This window comes from Dermacentor variabilis, chromosome 6, assembly GCF_050947875.1.
Source record: "Dermacentor variabilis isolate Ectoservices chromosome 6, ASM5094787v1, whole genome shotgun sequence".
NCBI lineage: Eukaryota > Metazoa > Arthropoda > Arachnida > Ixodida > Ixodidae > Dermacentor > Dermacentor variabilis.
Genome location: NC_134573.1, coordinates 172,834,987 through 172,857,043, shown reverse-complemented (window position 1 = coordinate 172,857,043; position 22,057 = coordinate 172,834,987). Strand labels below are relative to the sequence as shown.

Here is a 22,057-nt window from a genome sequence, read left to right as displayed (position 1 = left end):
ACTTGTAGGGTTGCGCGAATGTGGATTTTGAGTTCGAAGCGTATTCAAAGTGAATAGTAATTTTGTCCAAATATTTTCTAATCGAATATCGAATAGTTGCCATTAAAAAATCTTGGCTGCGAAGGGGCATGCAAGATAATTATTGGATACATGCAATTATCAACCCCACAAAGGCCAACGTAACATTTTTGATACGTTAAATTTGATGCCTGAAAAATCTGATTTAGTGCTGCAAACGCAATGTACAGCCCATACTAGCCTTTTTGATATACTGAAGGGAGTGTTCATTTGTGAATAGTTCAGCAAATGAATTACTAAATAATAACTACCATACTAATTCATTTTTACTCAATTATAATTTCGCTGTTTTCTTCATACCAATATACTCTCCATGACCAGAAATACGTGTGAGCAAGTTCTTTTAATTTCTTTGAGGTGGAATGGTGTTCGGGCTTGTGGGACTAAGGGGACTTATTTGTAAGAATGAGACCACAATTCATTCAAGTATGACTTATTTATTGGAATACTTATGTATAATGTATGAGTATGACTTATTTATTGAAACACTGGGCTTCATTTTTAGGGAGTTTGATGATGATGATGATGAAGCAACATTTGTTGGGCCCGAAATAAATTGGTCGTGCACGCAGGCACCAGAGGGGGTGGTTCCCTACTTACGGGACCCATATGTTCCCAGCAGCTCCTGGCCCCTGTCCGTCAGTGTGAGCTGAATCGGTAGGGTGGGGCTGGATAACAAGGTCTCCCATCGCTCAAGGGGTTGGGGATTGGGGGTGTTCGTGGGAAGGGGAGGGGGGGGGGTCTTGAGTTCTGTGCATTCTGCCAAGACGTGCGGCAGGGTGCCCTTTTCCCTTCTACAAAAAAGGACAGAGCCTCACATCCTGCGTGGGGAGGGTGATGGAGGGAAGTTTGAGAAATACTTCCAAACTAGATTTTTCACGCTGTCGTTCGAGTCCATCTTGCCGACCAACCGAGCTTCTGCTATTTTGACAGCGTTAACGTCATTCACTGATCGCTTTCTTTCGGAATATTATAGTTTAAATGTTTTGAAATGGTGTTTATGAGATTTCTTGTAAATAAAACTTTCTAAGAAATTATGAAAGTTATGAGGCATTTTTAAAGTTATTTATTTTTATCCGAAACTTGTTTTTCTAACTTGGTGTCGACGCAGCGGGGGTGAGAAAAGAGTGCGGGGCAAGCAGGTCACCAAGATTGGCAAAGATAGCACTGGCGTATCTGGAGCTCGTTGCTCAGTTTATTTTGCCCATTGTTTAACAGAGTTGATAAAATGACTATAATTAATATATTTGCAAGCTCCCACCATAATATTCATACAGTTTTGCCGAATGTGCGAGTCTACTTTTATGTTAAAAATCATGCCTTATTGATTGCAGTCAGAGGGCGCCAAGATTGGCGAAGATGGTGCCGGCGTATGTGGAGCTCGTTGCTTAGTTTCTTTTGCCCGTTGATTAACAAGGTTGATGAAATGACAATTAATATGTTTGCAAGCTCCCACCATAATATTTATAGTTTTACAGAACATGCAAGTCTGTTTTTATATTAAAAATCATGCCTTATTGATTACAGTCAACATCGGATTTTTCAGACTCCCTATGAGCCACGAAAACGTCCGAAAAATCTGGCAGCTTGAAAAAACGGATGCATCTCTTTTACCCAAAGGCTCAAATTGCCACAGGCACGTCCGAAATATCTCTGAAGTCCTGCCACTTGTTACACTTCCAGTAGACTTGTTAGCCGTATCGGTGCTCTTACTGTGACAGGAGACGGCGAGTGCACGCATGTATAATTAAGGAATGCACACTGTGTCTCGTGACAATTGCCTCTTCCCATTCATGGTATGCTTCACCACAATACTGCGCACATGCTTCACTGCTTAACATTACTGTATTGTAGCGAAGCTGACTTTCGGGAATCGGCATTATGCTAGGCTTCACGCTTTCTGAGATTCGAAGCCATTGGCGAGGATTATAGAAGCAGAGTCGGTGCTACTACTAACAGCGGCGAATTGTTTTTATGAAAAACACAGCACCGAAGAGCAAGAAGCTTGGTAAGAAACGTCGATGTAGCTACACTCTTAAATAAATATACACCTTTTGGGTCGTATCTTGCCATACAACAAGAATCGTCATCTGTCTTGCTTGCGTTTCCTTTCTTGAAAATGCTGCGCTCGCTGCTTTCCTGTCGAGAATGCTCTCATGCTGATAATGCACATGCCGTTCATGACCTGGAATTACCGGGTTTGCAGCGTTAAAGAAAGGAAATGCGTGCAAGACAGATGACGATTATTGTTGCATGGCAAGATACGATCCAAAGAATGTGAGTTCGTTTAATTAAGAGTGGGGGCCTAGCATTGTAGTGGTGGTGGGAACAGCTGCCACCTTTATTTTTAATTTGTTATGAATGCACTCATTTAAATGCACGTCACCCATGACACATCTTTTTATACTATTGGCAGTTCCTTCAGATTAGGTTGTCAACTAGAGTCACTTAGCCTTTTTGCTGTGTGAATATTTTTTCAAGATCTTCAAAGCGGAAAATATAGTAAAACTGTGATAATTTGGGGTCTGGCTATTTGAAAATCCAGTTTATGTGCGGTCTTTTAATATGCAATGCGAATTATACTGGATAAATTGAAAAGCTTGTGTGCATCCATCTGGATAATTCGTAGTTTTCAGTCGTGGCCTTTGATACCAGGATGCTGCGACGGGCTTGTAGCTTCACTATTTTTGAGGCAGTGTCAGAAACATGGTGACCATGACATGTTATTGAATCTAGATCAGACTTTAAGAGAGCTGTGCTGTGCGAAGTGCCTACGTTGTCTGGCATTGCGCATTAATTTTACATGTGTACTCCTGCTACAAAGAAGAGAGTCAGAGCATCATCATTATCATCAATAAAAGTGGCACTCTTGGCTTTTTCGTTTCTAGTTTTTCCCATGGAAACATAACCTGTGTCACATGTGTTTTCTTCACTGCCAATGTGTTGTGTGCCCAACCGCATGAAAAATCTCGGCTACACGTACGTCTCTGCTAGTGTACGAAAACGGCAAAGGAAGTGATATACTTGGCTGACTAGGCTTTGCCAACAATTTTAACATAGAAGCAGATGTGCAGACGTCGTACACTAATGTGCAAAGCGAAGTCACTGACAGTGTCCAGTAGGCAATCGCAGTGATGATAAGGGGCCCACTCTTGTGACCACTTTAGCAATGGTTACACTAAAGTTCACGAGCGTTGTCCACAATTTTGTAGAGTATAGCAGTGGTGACTGAGATCCTATGCTTGATTAACGGGTTAGACATCATTCATGACCCTTGGTACAGCAAGCAGTCCCACATCAATGATTTAAGCATTCCTGCCACACATAAAATACATGCTTGTGCTGCACAGTATTACCCTTCTTTTTCTGCATTTCTTTCTTCTTTTTTGGTAATTAGAAAATATGCTTAATTTCAAGATATTTTGCAGTCTGTTGGACTTCTAATTAATTAGGTTTTATTATATAATGCTATACACAATATTACATACTCTGGTTAACTCACTCAGGTTATTGAGACTCGCAAAGAGCATTGTGGATCCCTCGCGTATTGTAACAGGCCTGCTATATTTATTTTTATCCTGTTACTTCTTTTCATGACGTAACAATGGGTGCTGTAATCTGGTTTCAACAGGAACAAGACCGGAACAGATTGCTAAAGGACAACATCCGAGAAACACACATTGTGGACATGGTGAACTCTTGGTACGCAATCCTGGTAAGAATGTGAGCCTTGCAATCACCAGCACGCTGAATGTATTGTCTGCTTGGTGAAAGTTGCTACACTTGTTGTGATGTAGACAGCTGTATACATTTGTCCTGATTTTTGCTTTTTATCCTTGTTTGGTTTAAAGCTGTCATAGAGTCACATATTAAATAGTCTGGTTTTATTACCTTAAATGTTTGCAAGCAAACTTGACCTGCCATTGGGAAAGCTTACTTTTGACTCCGTTTACGTTGCAGTGAAGCCTACATGGATATTGTTAGCATCCCCTTTAGGAACGGATTGGTGGCAAATTTGATGTTAAGCTTGATTGATGTAGCCATAGAATATGTTTTAATCTAGCCTTTCTGCTCTTCCACATACTATTGTGTTCATCCACATGGATGAATGACAAATGTTATGTCAGAACTTACCGCTGAACATTTGGTAAAACAAAAAGGGTTCCAGAGGCCTTCACAATCATCGTCCTCCTTATATTATCATCATAATGTATTTTTTATTTCTGCTGGGGGGGTGCTCTAGCTTTCTTTTTGTTTTCATTGTCTGTGTGCCGAACAGACGACCCAGTGCCAAAGCCCTGCTGGTGTGGAGTTATGCCGGCTGTGTCTTGAAGTGGTGGGTGCATACGTGGCCTGGATTGACATTGGCCTAGTGGCCAACGCCCGCTTTGTGGACGCACTAGTTCACTTTCTGTCCTTGCCGGCCCTGCGAGAATCGGCGTGTGACTGTGTGTGTGAGATCCTGGCCAAGGGCATGGACCCGGCCGACAAAGCACGCCTCGTCGAGTCCCTCTCTGTGGTCCTCCAGAGGGCCGGCGTGCTTACAGTGGCTGAGGTGGGTGCATCGCCACTTTTCACGCGATGTTCGCGGGGGAGTTCACATACAGAACATTGTGTGAGCTCTTGAATTGTGTTTTTTTCATTTTGCTCATGCAAGGTGATAGAGCCAGATGCTATGAATGAAAATTGCATATTTGCAACACAATTGAAATATAACAAGGATAACCATTAGGCTGGAGATTGCTTGGGAGAAACTGCAGTACACTCCTGCAAATGATCTAGTTTACATTAAGTTTACATTTGTATGTGTGCGTTTGTGTCATTCGCGAACAGTCATCCTCTTTGACCTTGGGTACATCTAATGGCCTGAGATATCAAGCCTTGATATCGCAAAATGATTGCTACAGCACTTTGCAAGTTCGGGCAATACAGTGTAGCCACCCTGTTAAAGTCGACTTTCATCAGTTTGACCCAGGTGGCACCGACTGAATATGATAAATTATCCGACGGGTTGAATTGAACAAGATGTAGAAGAAATGCCGAAACACACCACACTCATTTTCAATGTTTCCAAAGTAGAAGACTAATGTAGAAATGACAATAAAGCTCTTAAACAAAGTAGAAATCAAATGCGCACCTGAGTTTTTGCAAAGAAAGGGGCAAGGGTCTATTATCTGTTGCACAGTTTCTTAGCTTAGCGGCACAATTTTTAATACCGCCTCGCCACAGTACATTCTTGCTATGCGGTAAAGCATACGAATGTCGTTAAGGCAGTTGGTTTTGTGTGCGATTGCACTGCACAGGCCATTTTCTGCCCGATTTTATTGGTAAGTACCGTATTGAGAAATTGTGAGCTATAGTTATTGCTTGAAAATCTTCTTTGGGCAGGCTGAAAATGGGTGTTTTTGATGGAATATTTGACGTAGGCTCAATGCATTCACTGTCCCCTAAGCTCTGCTGCGACACACGCTGCCACTAAGGGGGCCTGTTGGGGTCACCATAGGGGTCAGGTGTCTGCATGCTGACTGGTCCAGTTCTAATTAACCAGCGAAGACCAATTTTAGGACCAAGTAAGGAATGTCTGAGTCCATAAAAATGCATGCGCACTGGCTGGGACCTTTGGTTGGGATTGAATTAACAAAGTCTGCTGTATTGGTGTTAAGTCTCTTCACGTGAGTAACTATAATAGCTGTCTCTGCATTTGTTCTGGAGAAAAGATTTCTTAGTAGTGTAGAAAAATAGATGCAAAATTTTCCATCATTTCAAGTTTCAAGCTCAACTGCAGCATTGATCATCCCAAAGTGATAACCTAGGCACTTGAAAACATCATAGAGCCTTTGCAAAGAAGTGTGCATAAGTTGCCAGATTAAGATGTTGTTTATTTTTGAGTGAAATGTATTCCTTTTTAGGAAAGAAAGAAATTAGAGGTGTGCAAATGTTTGAATATTACTGCATCAAGTCAAATAGAATGTTCAAATAATTTAATTCATGAATCAAATATCTCCTATTTGATTTTTAGAATACTATTCAGTATATTTGGTGTAGAGATGCATGCAGTGCCACATATCATGTGCTGCAGAGCCCCTCGTCTTGATGCCACCCAAGTGAGCGTTTCACTTCATTTTCGGTGCAAAAAGAGTGCTGCAGACAGGCCGCCCCGACGTTGTCTCAATGCAGGGATCGCACACACAGCACCCGAACGCCACAATTTGCAGAACAATGCCACATCAGGCGGGGCTGTCTCTGTCAGTACAAGCTCTGTCCTGTTTGACAGGACCAATCAAAATGATAGTGCGATGCAGACAGAGAGGACGGCAACAAAAGCAGTGCATCGTAAAGTGCGAAAGGGCTTGTGCGAAGATCGGGCCGAGATGCTGCCGATAGGCACGCACATCGTGTGGGGCACATGGCGACAAACTTCCTGCCGCTTTAACAGCCATCAATGTAACTCGCACGCATGATTTTGGGACCGGTCATGGATGAATCGATGCACATATATTCGTAGCAGTCGGGCGACACTCGGAAAGCATACAAACAGCCTTGCGAATGAAAGCAAGTGCACGGGATGGCAACAAAGTTGTTCACAGCCACCATCGCCACCATATATATATGCACCTTGGTCTCTTTCTGTAGTTTCGAGCAGCCCCTCACAAGACTAGCTTTGGATTTACACAGCAGGCGCAAAAGTGTCATGACCCAGTTACTTTGGACGGACAGCATATGAACAAAAGGGGCAGGGGGAATGAGTGTTGTGCGAACTTTCTGTGACACTGACCCTCCAGATCACAGAATCTTTGACAGGTGGCAAATCATGCCAAAGCAGACAATGAAACAGCACAGACGGTGCCTGCTCTTTACCGTTGGTGCCTGCTACATGCAGAGTTCAGTTCTTTTGTGCGGTTCTTTCATCTGTTGTGCATATTGGCCTTGCGATAACCCACTTGCCATTAAATTGGGATAGCCCTTCTGCAGCTTTGCCAAAAACTAGAAAGCAAAACTTTCCATGCAATAATTAAACGTTATTAAATAAGTTCAGTATGGCAGAACGTCAGTTTTAGAGGAAAAAGGAACTCGATTCTATTCAACAGAACTTCTACTCATTAAAAAAATGTTTTCCAGAATTTCACATATACTAGAACTGAGCTGTAATCAGTGCTGGCATACTAATTTGGTGTTTCCTTAATAAGAGTAGACCGTACCATATAACTTGATTTCTATGTACCTTAGTTACTGATAGCTTGCTACTTTTTTGTTATGCAATGTTAGGAGACTCCCAAGCATGTGCAGCACTGTATTTTCTTGTAAAACATTTGTAAACAATAAAGTTAGGGGAAAATTTTCTAGTATTTGATATTCGGCTTTTTCTTCCTTTGTTCGACTCAAAATCTGCTATTCGGTATTTGCACATGCCTACAATTTAGTAGCCTAGCCATATGATGGCAAAATCTCCACTGTTAACATGAAGTTGGTATGGTAGCTTTTAATGGCCGTCAGCAATTGTTAGATTTTGGTGCCCTATTTGGCATACCAAACTCGTCCATTGTAAAGCTGGCCTGTCATTTAAGGCATCTGCGAGATGCAGTCTGTATTCTTATTTGCTTTTTGTAAACACAAGCTGTTACATTATGTCTGGGAGAGGACATCCCTTAGACTTTTTCTTCGTCCCTCCCCCTCCTTTTCCACTCAGGGAGAAGATGTGGACTTTCTTATCAAGTTAGCAAAGCTTGTAAATTCGATGGGGATCCAGCTGTTCGACTCATATTCAAAGTAAGTGCGAGTGTCAAGCCATCCAAATGGTAACCATAACAGTCGGAAGAGCTGCGCCAAGTTCTGTAGAAAGTATATTGACTGCTTCATGTTGTAGGTTAATCATGCTGATTCTTCTGCCTCAGTGGCGTTAATGTGAAAATGAGTTATGTGCACATTTTTTGTGTCACCTTTGCTTGTGCTTGCTCATATGTGATGGGCAATAAGTGCATTAGTCTGAGTTTTGTTCTTGCTTCCAAGGGCCTTGTGGTTTCTGGTATTATAAACTTCTCAAAGCTAATTTACCCTCTCAAATTTATTGTATTGCAATACTTCACATCATTTAGCCTCTAATATTTTTTTTTTATTGTTCCTAGAATGTTACAGTTATACTGTGGGGTCTGAAGTGCTCTTGGTGACAAAGGTAACAACAATGCTGTAGTGTGAAGATACAAAAAGGGTGTTTATTCCTCCTTTCATACAAGAGTGCCAGTCAGCCAAAATAGATGCAAAAAATAGTTCTTGAGTGCAGCGTACTTATTAACAGCCTTAATATAGTGCCTAAGGTGACAATGCAGGCATCTGGTGTTTAGCAGATATAATGCAAATCGAGAACCTGGTTTCTGAGATTTTCGACACGTCACTGGTGCTGCCTAATCTAGGAGGTTAATTTGGTATTACTGATAACTTTTACTAGTTTTTATGCATCCACTCACATTTCAGATGCAAAATTTTGCAGGCAGGCTGCTCTGTGTCTATGCTTTGTGAAAGTAAGCTTTTTACACAGACCAAAATTTTGCTTCAGTCACCTTGAAAATCCATGAATCAGTCACTCTTTCATTACGTTCATTCGTCAGTCCTTCTGGAATGTGTGGTCCTTTGGTGGCAGGTTGCAGAAGAAAGGCGATGCTCCCAACCGTCAGGTGGTGCAGTCAGAGCTGGCCTCCAAGGTGCCCCTGATGCTTCAGTTCCTAGGACACGAAGATGACGACGTGTCCCAAGGGGTGGCTGAGTTTGCACGCGAATACATTCAATACCTCAAGCACGAGCCAGGGAACTACAAGCAGCCAGACAAGGCCAACATTGAGGTGGGCACTTGGAACTGTGTTGTTAATTGGGAGATGCAGTTGACATTAAATTTAAACTCGCATCTGAGCTCTGAATTTCGTAGTTGTTTTGTGAGAAAATGAACAAAATTTGCTTGTTTTTCATAGTGCACAAAATTTTCTTTTTTAATGTTCCAAAGCTGCTCATGTTGCATGACCCTACATGGATGACACCCTACATGGATGATCTGTGAAGTTTGCTGCATCAGTTTAGCTACTGTGAGTTATCAGAGTGACTTAAGTAAGTTACTTATTTCAATAATTTCGGAGAGAAGCTAGCCATTTTATAACCTAAAGGTGGCCATTTATCTGTGCTACACAAAGTGACAAACATTAGAGGTGTCATCCTTGTTTTTCCAAATTGAGCTCATCTAGGCTTTGTCTTTTGTTGGCTGCATTGTTATTGGGCCAGTTGGTACAAACTTAGGGATGAAACAAATGAATGTCACTGCAGTGCTCTATGGCTCGGACATTCTACTGCTGCACCCGAGTTGCAGATTTCATTTCTGCCCGTAGTAACTGCAATTTAATAAAGGCGTAATACAAAAATGCTCATGTATCAAGCATTAGCACATGTTTTAAGAATTCCACGTTATCAAAAATAATTAGGGGTGTGCAAATATTTGAAAAGTATGAATATTAACGGATATTATATTTTTACTATTCGTATTCGATTTGAAGAATAGATATCCAAAAATGTTAGAATATTCGGTTGGGTTTGAATATTCCAAACAAATCTAATTTATTGCTGGCTGTGCGGGAACAAACATGATTCTTAGCATTTGTTTTATCTGATCTAAGAATATTGGGGCAATTTTCTGCTGCTAGCGAAATTTCGACTCAGCCACTAAATGTATAAATTTTGCGGGAAAGCCAGCCTCTCGGTAGCAAAGGGCACAGGTTTGCAGTCAGCGAGGGTGCACTTCTTGTTTTTTCCAGCGCCACACTCAATTCTGAGCTTACATCTAGAGAGCAAGTGCGTTGAGTGGCGACTGGCAGAGGGTTAAATGCCTTCAAGTTTACGGGCATTTTATGTGGTATAATAATGCACTGACTGGAGAGGACAGCAATGGAGAATTACTAAATTTTCCAAGTTAACATGAGCCAAATGCAGTGCTTTAGTATAATGGCTTACTAGTCTAGTTTTTTAACCTTGACAATGCAATTGCAGTGTTCCAACATAACAAATTAACCAAACTTGCAAATAAATGCATGTGCATATGATTCAATATTCGATTAGATATTCAAAGCTAAGTATTTTATTTGTATATTCGCGCACCCCTAAAAATAATCCATAGCTCCTGTTTATGGCACTCCTCATAGCTCTGGCATTGATTTGGACGTTAAGATCCAGCAGTTGATCAGCATATGCATGCTGCAAAAGCCTCAGCTTCATAATGAGTGGGCTTAGGTGTATATGAAATATATTTGCATTGACAATCACCTGAAGGAAACATTTTTCTGAAAATGGGTCATCTCTGCAACACACATGTAAATTTATATAATCTGAACACATAACAGTGAATGTAAACTGCATGTAATAAAATGCAGGAGCATATAAATTTTACTACACATGCCAAAATTAACTGCAGCTGACTTATATTGGGCTTTGACGATGTTGTCATCCAGTTGGGAACTTTGGTGCCTGCATTGCTGATGTCGCCATGTACTTCACGGCCACCTTGCACTGCCGCCGGAAGTTTTAACGCGATAGCGTTAAGGAGCTCGTGTCGCAGAAAATCCGGTGTCGTCGGCGTCGGCGTCCGCGGCGTTGGCCGTGAGCAATAAATCACGGCAGGCACTTAATAAGTAAAAAGCAACTTCCAAGATGGGCTGGGTGGGAATCGAACCAGGGTCTCTGGAGTGTGAGACGGACACGTTACCACTGAGCCACGAGTTCGATGCTTCAAAGCGGTACAAAAGCGCCTCTAGTGAACGCGGTGTTGCCTTAATAACGAGCTGTTTCTAAGGCTCAGGTGTGCGTCGCTTGCTCAGGCGCACATTTCGTTGTCGCGCCGAACGCTGCGTTGCTCGACGCTCACCGCGTCCGATGCGGGGCGCGTAGTCGCTGCGCCGTAGCCCATTGTCTTACACCCCTTGGCGGGTCGACGGGAACGCCGTCGCGTTCCACTCTTGAAGGCAAAGCTTAAGCGTCCTCCAATTTTTTGTTCTTGAGTTGCAAAGGTACTTTGTCCTTACCAAGCAAATGCATTCTTAGAGGAGAATAAATGTAATGGTGGTAATTGTGTTGCGCTTGTGTTGCTGTGCATTAATTTGTGTTGATAATGATGTTTTTCATCTTCTTGCTCTTTCAGGCGGTGTTGTACATAGTAATTGACAAATACAAGTATGACAGTTCTTATTTATTTGAACGTCAGGTGAGTTACCGTTGCCTAATTCTGCCTTGTTTTCCAAAAGAAAAGTGAAGGAGTTCTAGTACTGAAAGCCAGTTTTTTGCAGAAAGTGGAGAGCTCTGCTACCAACTTCACATGTTTTCTAGTTCCTAGAAACTGTAGGGATGGTTTTAAGCTTACAATTACTATCTTGGGCTATTCAAGTGCACTGTTCAAGCATGTTCAGGAAAGCCCACAATGAGCAAGATACTAATCACTTAAATATCTGCTGCATTGCGTTACGCAGTGCTGATAAGCGGTTGCTGTTATCTGCCAAGTGCCCTCAAGGCATTATAAGCACCAGCAGGTCAATGCGACCTCCCGATCCCCCAATTTATCTGCTTGCAAAAGACGCTTTGCAGAGGTCGTCTTCGGCATACAACCTAATCTTGCCTTGAGCATATGTCGTATAAAACAAGCAGGCAATGCAGCCAAGGAAAGCATAGGGGTAATTAGCTGTGGTTGAAATTGAAATGTAAAAAGTAATGAAGGGGGGGGGGGGAACGAAAGTGGACGAAAAGATAACTTGTCACCAGTGGGGTAACTAGTTGCCAATGCGTTAGCACCGGTGGGGATGAAATGCAGAAATGCCCGGATACCGGGCATTGGCTGCACATTATAGAACTCCAGGTGGTCAAAATTAATCCAGGTCAAAATTAATCCTCGCTACGGTGTGCTTCATAATCAAATCGTGGTTTTGGCACATAAAACGCCAGAATTTTTTTTTGTGGATGAGCCTAGGTGTAGTGAGAAAGCAGTAAGAACTACTGGCATAATGATGCCGGCACAACCGCTGTACATGAACTCTGAACGTGGTGAGATTGGTCTTTTGATACAAAAATGTGAATATAGCCACACTAAGTTAAAAGCTAGTCATGTGGTACTTATGATGTCAGATATCGATACCCCAAAATATTCTTGAGATATCATGGCAACTCCTGCTGAGTGCAATTGTACGTACCATCAATAAAAAAAGTGCAAGTACCTTGGGGACCATGCAAAATGGCTAAGTTTTCTTGGGCCTTCCATGTGCAGCTGGTTTCGAAAAAAAAAGAAAAATTCTACACTGCAACCATTTTTGCCAAAGTTCTTATGGTTGCAGAGTATTGGGCTTTGCTGCTCACATGGTATGCAGCTATGGGGGCATTTTTCTCGCCATGTTTTACCTTTTGATTTTTTTTTCTCTACAGGGCGAAGACGAAGCCTTATTTTTAGAATACAGAAAAACACTAAAGGTGCTCTTTGACAACGTTGCTCAGCTGGTGAGTCCACAGGCTTTTAACTGGGGACAAGCTACAATTGTCCTTTGTGTTGTTTGCTGCAAGTTCTTTCCAGCTGTTTTGTTTGGCTGGCTACCTGAGCTGTTGCAGTTTTTCTGAACAAGGTGATTGTAACCTAAGGTTCAATAAAACAGAAATGTGCTGAATGTTCAAAAGGGAAAGTTGTCCTTGCATCTGTGTTGTGCAGTATTTGAAGGAAAACTGTCTGATCAGGTATAACCATGGCAGAAAACAGAGGAGGCAATGTCTATACAAGCGTCTTCTTAACATTTCATAACTTCCACCGCAGAAGCAGAAGAATGCACTGTTCTCTTACACGTGCGTCAAAGTTCAACTTAAAACTGCTTCAGTTATATCCATCAAGGGGCACTGAATCTCTCCATGTAAACTTGGACATAGATAGTTTGGCATTGCTATGTAGGTAATCCTTATTTGATACTTAGGTATGTGTCGTCATTATGGGCTGCACTTTGCATGAGCGTGAAACTGCTACTACACGGTTTCATAGGCATCTCTTGTGCATCTGTCTTCAGAAGAATCTGCTTTGTTGTTAGGACAAGACTCCTGTGCTATTTTTGGGACATAATCCTGAATCCTTAGGAGTACACTGGTTCACTTGTAGGATCAAGACCTGCAGGAAAAGTCAAAGCCCAAGCAGAAAGGATATTTTTTTTAATTGTGGTTTAATAGATGCTAAAAATGGTCGCCATTTTTTAAATATTTCTGACATTCTTTTTCTTAGGATAAAGACATGACCTTGTCCCTGACACAAGGCATGATAAGCACAACACTTCAGAATTGGAGGAGCGTTCCATTTCAAGATGTGGAAGTTGCCATCTCGTTCTTGTATCTCCTTGGCGAGGCCATTCCCGTAAGACTTATGTTTCTTTTTCTTTTCTTTTTTTCAGTGTTATGGGCTCCAATCCCGCTTGTGTTACGTCTGCTTGAAAAAAATCATGTAAACGTGCAAGAGTATTGTGCACTTGAATGGAGCTGCCATTTGCTAATGCTTGTATCATAGGCAGGTGCCTTCGATTTAGGCGTGTAACTGCAATTCAGTACCAGCTGGTGCAAGTGGGAACTGCACCAAGATAAGTGTTGGCATGTTCGACTGATCATTTTATAGCGTTCTGGTTATGCTGCAGAAGTCATTAAGGATGGCTTGCTTAAAGGCAGTTTCTGGAACAAGCAGGTACTGTAGCAATAGTATGCCTTTGCTATCGCCATTGGAGGCCCCTTATGTTTGAAATAAAGCTTTGTTGTCCTGCTGCACAACCTTTGTAGCGCTGCCATAGCACTGCTCAGTTTTGCTGAGGTATGCATACTTACACATAGTGTGGGATGCCATGTATCTGTGTCGCAAGAAATTGTCAGATGTACATGGGTATCCTGCTCTGGCACATAGTTTTGTATGTTCAGTTTGTCCTTACATAAAATGTAACTACGTTTGGTGTGACTCATCTTTAGTGTGGCCATTGCTCCCAGCTTTTACGGCTTGCACATGAACTGTGCTGTCTGCACAAACCTGGGCGTGTTGTTTTAATGCAAATAGCATGTTATCCTGCCTCCAACACCTTGGGCTTATCTAGCCTCTTTACACTGCTCTTCAGGGGAAAAAAAAAAAAACCTTTGAGGGTCATTTTTCACCAGCACGGACATGGCAGCATTGTTTCTATATGGCAGCATCATTTTTATATACGTACCAGCACCCGCCTGTGAATGTAATCGCACCCCTGTGAGCAACAGACGAGTGAGCATCTAGCAGTGACCCTTTGAGAGATTAGAAACGAGATACGCATGATATTTTACAAGCACAACGAGTGGAAAGAGCCTATCAGATGAAACCAAAAGTAACCGCTGTGCGACCTTGCGTCACTGTAATGCCAGCATAAAGAAGCCTCGGAATGACAGCCAGGCGACTACAGAGCAAAAGAAAATTCCTTGTATTCACACAGGATGGCAGCGCTTGCTGCCACCCTGTGTTGAACAAAAAGTTGGAAAATTGTCATGTTTTTCGAACATAGAGACAACACCGTAAATATGTGGCATCGACCATTTAGAACATGTTCATGGCACCGTATATTTATGGCATTTACCCTCAAAAGGTTTAAAATTTACATCATGCTGGGCAGAATCTAACTTGCATCATACGGGTTCCTCAAGTACAGCAACCCAACGTTTTAGCACTCCGCCACAAATTCCCGCAAGGGATTAACCCTTTCGCTGTCATGGACGTACCAGTACGTCTTCGCACTTCCCCCCCACAGTGTCACTGACGTACCGGTACATTCTCTATCGTGTGTTCAATATTTCGCGCCTGAGCACGAAGCTGGCGCTCCTGGACTGGCCGCGCCATCTGTTGAATGTTTCTACAAGTTCGTATTTTCACTCCACACTGTGTTGGTACATGTATTGAAGAGTACGGTGCAACTGCCACTCGCCCCTCTCTCTTTGGTGAGTGGCGCGTTCGCTGGATCATGCGTCGCGCGCGTGTGGTTATGGGTTCAAGGGTTGTCCTGCCATCTCCGCTGGTTTGAAGGTTTTTATTTTTCTTCTGTTGGTGTGTCTGTTACGGCGCGTCAAGTACAGGGGCATACATCGTTGCCTCTCTGAAAAGAGACCGACACATGATTCGATTGCTGCTTTCGCTCTCTCGCCGCTCCCTCGCTCGCTTCCCGCTTGCAGCAGTAAACACAAAGCCCCTCAAACTTTGTTTTAGCCTTTTTCCATCTCCCTCTGTCTTCTTGATTGCACAATGTCCCATTTCTCTACGTTGTGTGGGCGACTGAAAGCGCATCCTCCCTGCGCGTGGTTACTTTCGGATTGCTGAGCGTGCGGGACCTTCGTCCGCTCATTGGAGCAGTGGCTCTTCTGGTTCAGAATACGAGCCGAGCTCGGATTCGGACAGCATTTCATCCGAGGAAGAGATGAGTACCGCATCGTCAGATTCGGATGTTGAACAGATGTTATAGTCAGGCTGATGATGATGATGATGTTTACTAACAACAGCTGCAGAACACTGATGTGTGCATATTCCATTGACTATGTTATTTGTATACCAATCATAATCAAAAGTAAATTGCTATGTTCATTCCCTGTTATGCTCGTTCCCTGAAACCAAGCCGACACTGGGGGTGCGTCACAGCCAGAAAGGTCCAACAGTGAAAGTGTTAATTAGTATCCGTTTAGCTTGTACCGGCATGTCGCATATCTTGGAGGCCATGCAAAAGAAGGGGAACTTTATAGGTGTTCTGCTAGATACCTCAGCATGTCCAGAGGGAAGCATGAAAGAGGGACCTGCCTGGCAGTTCATGGCTCATATGCACCAGCACGCTGCAGGTGCAATTTCAGAGGCCACATATACAGAAGAACATTTCTATCGGGCTTCTCACGCCTGCCGCTAGACGGTGCAGCGTGTCTAGAGGGAAGTGCAAGAGCAGAGCCTGGCTGCAGTACATTGCTCATACATGACGTGTTTTGGAGGTGGAAATACGGTGTTTCGCTACATTGCTTGTATGTTAATCCCATTAACGTTGCCAGTCACTGTGAGATGGGTTCTGCTTGGAAATTTTCTTTTTATGTTGCTGTGTTTTGGACATAAGTGTATGCGCACACTTTAAGCTCATTCTTGCCATTATGTTTGCTTTAATATAGAAGGCCCTTTATTGTTTTGTCTCTGCCTTACCTGTGGCTGCTTTGTTGTCTGTGCACTAATTTCCTGTGTACTGTGCATTGAGTGCACATTAAAGAGCCCCAGGTGGTAAAAAAATCTGGACCCTCCCACTGCGGCATGCCTCATAATCAGATTCAGGGTCTGGCACGTATAATCTTTTGCACTGATTTGAAGTTTGTACTCAAAATTGTGCGATTGTTGTAGCCATTTACTGAACTGCCTTCACCTTTTGCTCTCTCTCTCTTTTCCAGGGATTCCACAGTGCTCAGGTTAATGGGGCTCCAGATGTTCTTCCACCAGTTGTAGTCATTATGCGGCAGGTATGGTTTACCATTCCCGTTACATGTGGGCCATGATAGTGCAGGAACTGCGCTGTTATGGCCGAACCTTCTTGCAATATTTTTATGAGTGCTTAATGAAAGGATACTATCCGCCTGGAATGATCTGGGAATTTGCAAAGTTGTTTTTACTGCTGAGACATTAAAACCTCGAATTTATTAAATTTGTGAGTTAACGAAGTTTTTCGTTGCAAGTACAACTTCGTTATATTGAGGTATGACTGTACATCTGCCATGGTTATATATGGCAAACTTAGTTTTCGTATCATTTGGTTATGAACATTTCTACTCGCCGCAGCAGAGAAATGACAGTGTTGCTGAAGACTTGCACAGTCTTACTTGATGTCATACAAGTTCCATCTACTGTTCATTGTCCTAAGCACCCTGGAGATGATGGATGCCTGCTAGTGACATAAGTCTTCGTCAATAGCAAGGTTTAAGTAACATTGATTGCTTTACACAAGCTTGTCAAGCTGACTGTGAAAGAAGGGTGACAATCTACACATGTGGCATTATTCTTTTTTATTTAATCTTAACTAGAAGAGCATTGCTCTGGTGAATAAAGAGGTAGAGCAGTGGTGGTGTTGGAGGGCACCCCTTGATTCCTGATCAGCCAAGCTGATGTGAGGATAACTGCAAAGAATTTAGAGAGGGCCTTTGAGTACAGTGGGATAAATTGAACAACTGTTTGCTTAGCTTGACAGGTCCTGTGACATAAAGTGCCGAACACATCAGAAAAAGGACTTTCATTTATGATTTTTCATTTTCATTTTGTTCTGCACTGCAAAGGCTTACAGATGAATCCCTCATATATGTCATGCAAAGCCCTTTACTATTTGCATCCACATGTTTTCTTTTTCATGGTAGCTCATCTCGAGTGGTGTAAGCACCTGTGGCCATCCTGCAGTGACATTGCAGTTCTTCGAGACCATTGTACGATACGAGAAGTTCTTCAGCCAGGAGCCAGAAAGCATTCCAGACGTTCTTGTAAGTTGATGTTATGTGTGACCCTACTGAAGAAGGAATCGACTCATTTTGAAGACCTTTTTGCATTCTTAACTCTATTCAGAAAATGCTAAATTAAGTTTGTTTGGTTAGTATTTGTGTTTTCGTTCAATTCAATGTCACTGATTGTTTATTCAGTGCAATGTAAAAATAAATTATCACTTCATCTAAGCAGTTGTGGTAGTCACACATAAACAGGTAAACTCAGCATAATGTTCGAAGCAGTCATTGCACTACTGAAATGGTTTAGGTCCATCCTTACCTCTTAAGTAGTGACTTGATCTGTGTGCCCTGGGAAGCTACTTGAAGTTGTTTTCAACAGAACTGTAGATTCCATGTTGTTGGCCTATCTCAGGTGCAAAAATTAGTCAGTTATTTGCGACATTGTGCCGCAATTTTCTGTGCCATAATAATTTCCTTCTGATGAATCAGTGGCAGACCACAGAATGTGGCTGGAACCAATGTTTCAACAAGGGGACTTGTTGAAACATTGGCCCCAGTGTTCATCACTACTAGCACCCATCTTCCTGTGGACTTCTGTCTTGTTTGAATTTCTTTGCCACATGCCACATGAATTCACAAGAATGGTACTGCACAAACAGAGGACTTTTGTGTACATATCAACTGGTGATATGCGATTATCTTGTTCTAGGTGAAATAGTGGATGGTGATACAGGCAAAAGCTAGAAAATAAGGAGACAATGGCCCAAAATAATTTTGTTGTGTCTGTCATTTAAAAAATTACACTAGTTCAAGCACGTGCACTGCGTTGTGCCAAGTTCATTCTCCACGTGTGGTTCATATTGTGCCTACTGCAAGGGGCTTTGTGCAAGCACTGTCTGCACCCAGAAAAAAAGGGATTGTCATTTTTTTCTTTCTTTTTTTTTCAACTAGGTTGCCTTCATGGATGAAAGGGGCCTGCGCCACCCAAGTCCCAGCGTGCGCAGCCGGGTGTCCTACTTTTTTTCGAAGTTCATCAAGTCGCATAAGTAAGTTCACAACGCTCAAAATTTTCTTTCTAAAAGTGGGCCTATGAGCTGTACACAAGTTTTTCTTTCCAGTGTGGCTTCACAGCGATACAAAGGTTACTTGTTCATGATTTCTTGCTTTAGGTGCAGCTTCACAGCAATGTTGTGTGTGACTACTTACAGGGCTTACATGCCAGGGTTTCCTTTTCTTTTTTCCCCATGTGCTGTTTTTGGGCCGACAGGTTATATACACAGTGGGTGGATCACACATGCGAAAATGCAGTGTATGTACACCATGTACAAATCGTGCCTGTTAGTGCAAGTAAAAAATTATACTGCTTCTGTTGTGTGATATCAGTGCACGCCTGCGAACAAAACAAGTAAATTTGGTTCATAGTCTTAATCTGTGCAGCAACGCATTATGGCATTTTTTCTTTCTTTTTTCTCAATGAGCTGACGTCGGCTTTCCCTACTTCCTTTGGCATAGAGCGCACATGTTGAACTTCACTGAAGACATTCTGAAGCAGCTGCAAGAATTGCTGGTGCTGTGCCCCACTGAGAATGGTGTCACCATGTCTTCACTGTTGTCACCCGATGATCAACTGTACCTGTTTGAGGCGACTTCCATGCTCATAGTGTCGGGCCAGTTCAACGCAGAGGTGAGTCCTGGGCAAAGTTTTGAAGGCTGTGAAGCAGCATCTGTTAGCAGCTGCAGCGAAAGGAGGAATTCGCATCTTTTTTTGCTTCGGCATGGTGTAAAGCTAAAAGCTTTCTTAAACAATTCTCACAGTCACACTGGTGACTTCTCTATTTATGAAACTGCACCATGGAATGAGAGATCAAATGACTGTGAAACGCAACAGTGAGAAATAGGTGCGAAGCAAAACACGCTAGCAATGAATGATGTTGTAATTGGTCCAGAAATATTTGTTGCAGGAAGTGTAAAATTTGTGTGTTCTGTTTGTTGCTTAACTTATGTGCATGGAATAAGTTGTGAGGTATTTCTCAGATACTTCTCCGGTTAGTGTTGTCATCACACCCTTGCCGATGCCAGTCTTCACTAGCACAAACAGTATGAACAACTACATAAGTCGTCACTGAACTATTGTTAGTGTGCGACTGGTTATTTATTGCAAGCATCAATGCATGACTGTAGGCCCACACCATGTTTCTAGCTTTTTATGGTCTGTGCACCCATCACGGTAGCTCAGTGGCTATGTCAATGCGCTGCTGAGCTCAAGGTTGCTGGTTTGATCCTGACTGTGGCAACCACATTCCAATGGGCACGGAATGAAAATACGGTCTTGCACCATGCATTTTGTGCACGTTAAAGAACCCCAGGTAGTAAAAATTAATCTGGAGCCCCACACTACAGTAGACATAAATTAGACAGTAGTTCCAGCATGTAAAACAGCAGTTTTTTGGTGGCCTGTGGCAGAGGTGCTCTTACAGTGTGCTCAGATGCAAGCGTTCACTGATATCTGTTCAGTGAAACCTTTCACAAAGCTCTTCAGTGTTTTGTCTCGCGAACAGTTATCAGTGTGTGAACTACCTTGTGAATGTCTAAAATGCTGAACCCTATTTTTCACGTGGACTGTAATAGTAGTACAGTTGTAAATGTTATGAAGCTAAACCAGATTGTCTCCATGTTTAAAGAATGGGAACAAGAGTCTTTAGGATTGACAAAGTTGGGTAAAGGTAGAATGCTGAAAGAAATAGATTGCTCAAAACTACTTGTTACTGCCCCTCCCCAAATAAGGACCTTTATAGTTTATACTAGTTAATGCATGTATGGATGCCAAGTTCTTCAGTCTGTACTTATTGGTGATATAGTTTGTTTGTGTGAACTGCACTTTCAGAAGAAGCAGCTGCTCTTGAAGAACCAGTTGACTCCGGTGATGCGCAAGTTCGAGACTCTGGCCCAGCGGTTGCCTCTTGAGCCTGCAGAGGAGAAGCGGCGAGACATTGCAGAGTGCATGAATCATGCCATTGCAGTGACCAGGTGAGTAACGCTCAGTTCGTTTGCAACCCACAACCAGGCCTTGTGTGTTCGTAATATTGCAATCAATTGCAGAAGTCATTATTGTTGCCAAAAACTTCATTAGATTGGATTTATTTATTTATTTATTTATTTATTTATTTATTTATTTATACAGTACTGCAGACCTAAATGGGGGCCCAAGCAGGAGGGGCAGAACACATCAATACTTAAGTGTATATATGTACACATGAAAAACGAATCCAAATGCATTGCAGTTTATGCACTGATCAGAACAATAATGAAAGCAACGACTAAATAAGATTAATTGAAATTACACTGAAGGAATAAAACTTGACATACATTAGAACATTATCAGACAGATAATAAAGGTGATATACACATAATAGAGGTAATACGCCCATGCAAGCACTTGCAACCATTCCCACCAGAAAAAAGGCCATGAGTACCAGAGATAAGTTGACAAACAAGCAAGAATTGCATAATACTGAAAATAATTAAGGAAGATGTGGAATGTATCAACAAAATTTGCATGTAAAAGAAAAAACATAACATTAACATGTGCCAACATAGCAGTACCATTAACATTCAAGACATGCATTCAATAGAATCAGTGCTTATCAATTGCAATAATGGCAGGCTGTTTTAATCTGTTATAGTGCGCAGGAAAAAGAAAATTGAAAGAGGTTAGTTGGTGTGTTATAAGGTGTTAAGAATAAGCACGATGATACCGTGTTCAATGCGCAGTAAGTGATTTAACATAAGCCTCTGGTGGAGGGGTAACCAGTTGTTTTTAAGCAAAGAAATTTCAGTCTTTGTATTTTCCTGTGTAGCTGTAGCATCTGAATATTGGATTGATTCATTAAGGTGGTAGGAGAGTCACTTAGTCTACATTTAGAAAAAAATAAACCTCACAGCTTTCTGTTAGATCATCTCTTGTAGGGTTCTGACCCGTGCTCTTGGAACAAAGGAACGACAACACAGTAGTGCAAATAATCACAAGGGTCTTTATTGCACCTTTCATAGACTAACGCCTGCTAGCCGAGTTTCTATCCACAAAACATACCGATGGGTGCGTGACAAATCGCGGAAGTCCAACTCACCGCGACCGGATAACGAGCGAACGTCGATACTACACCTGGTTGTGACACAATATTAGGAATCGAGTTACATGGCGTGCGGTTAGGGCACGGAGTAAGACATTTAGGAGGTGAAACTCCCGTCAGCGCGAGCGAGCGCGGGCGACCAAATAAAGTCACAATTGTTGTATGCGCCGATGGGGCCATATACAGTGGCGGCGCCATGCGGCGCGTTGTAGAAGCCGCGGCGAAAAATAAAATGCAGCGCCCGGGCACCGGCGCACTCTCAACGGCGGTAATTTCTTTCCAGGCCGCCAGGCGCCGCCAGCACGATAATGGCTCCGCGGGCTTGTTACCTTTTCTGGTCGCCGCAAACAGCGGAGTTTCCTCTC

The 22,057-nt window shown here is 42.5% G+C and overlaps 1 protein-coding gene across 2 annotated transcripts in view; it reads left to right on the top strand.

The window, feature by feature from the left end:
- The window catches only part of LOC142585803 (exportin-T-like), a 58,575-nt gene that overhangs the window by 18,303 nt on the left and 18,215 nt on the right, over positions 1 to 22,057 (top strand). For both annotated transcript variants that reach the window (XM_075696818.1, XM_075696819.1), the window contains exons 7-18: positions 3,710 to 3,793; positions 4,358 to 4,633; positions 7,766 to 7,845; positions 8,714 to 8,912; positions 11,246 to 11,308; positions 12,514 to 12,585; positions 13,346 to 13,474; positions 16,528 to 16,596; positions 17,482 to 17,601; positions 18,514 to 18,608; positions 19,075 to 19,246; positions 20,447 to 20,589. In XM_075696818.1, coding sequence (XP_075552933.1) covers positions 3,710 to 3,793; positions 4,358 to 4,633; positions 7,766 to 7,845; positions 8,714 to 8,912; positions 11,246 to 11,308; positions 12,514 to 12,585; positions 13,346 to 13,474; positions 16,528 to 16,596; positions 17,482 to 17,601; positions 18,514 to 18,608; positions 19,075 to 19,246; positions 20,447 to 20,589 — 1,502 coding nt within the window. The remainder of the gene's footprint in view (positions 1 to 3,709; positions 3,794 to 4,357; positions 4,634 to 7,765; positions 7,846 to 8,713; positions 8,913 to 11,245; positions 11,309 to 12,513; positions 12,586 to 13,345; positions 13,475 to 16,527; positions 16,597 to 17,481; positions 17,602 to 18,513; positions 18,609 to 19,074; positions 19,247 to 20,446; positions 20,590 to 22,057) is intronic.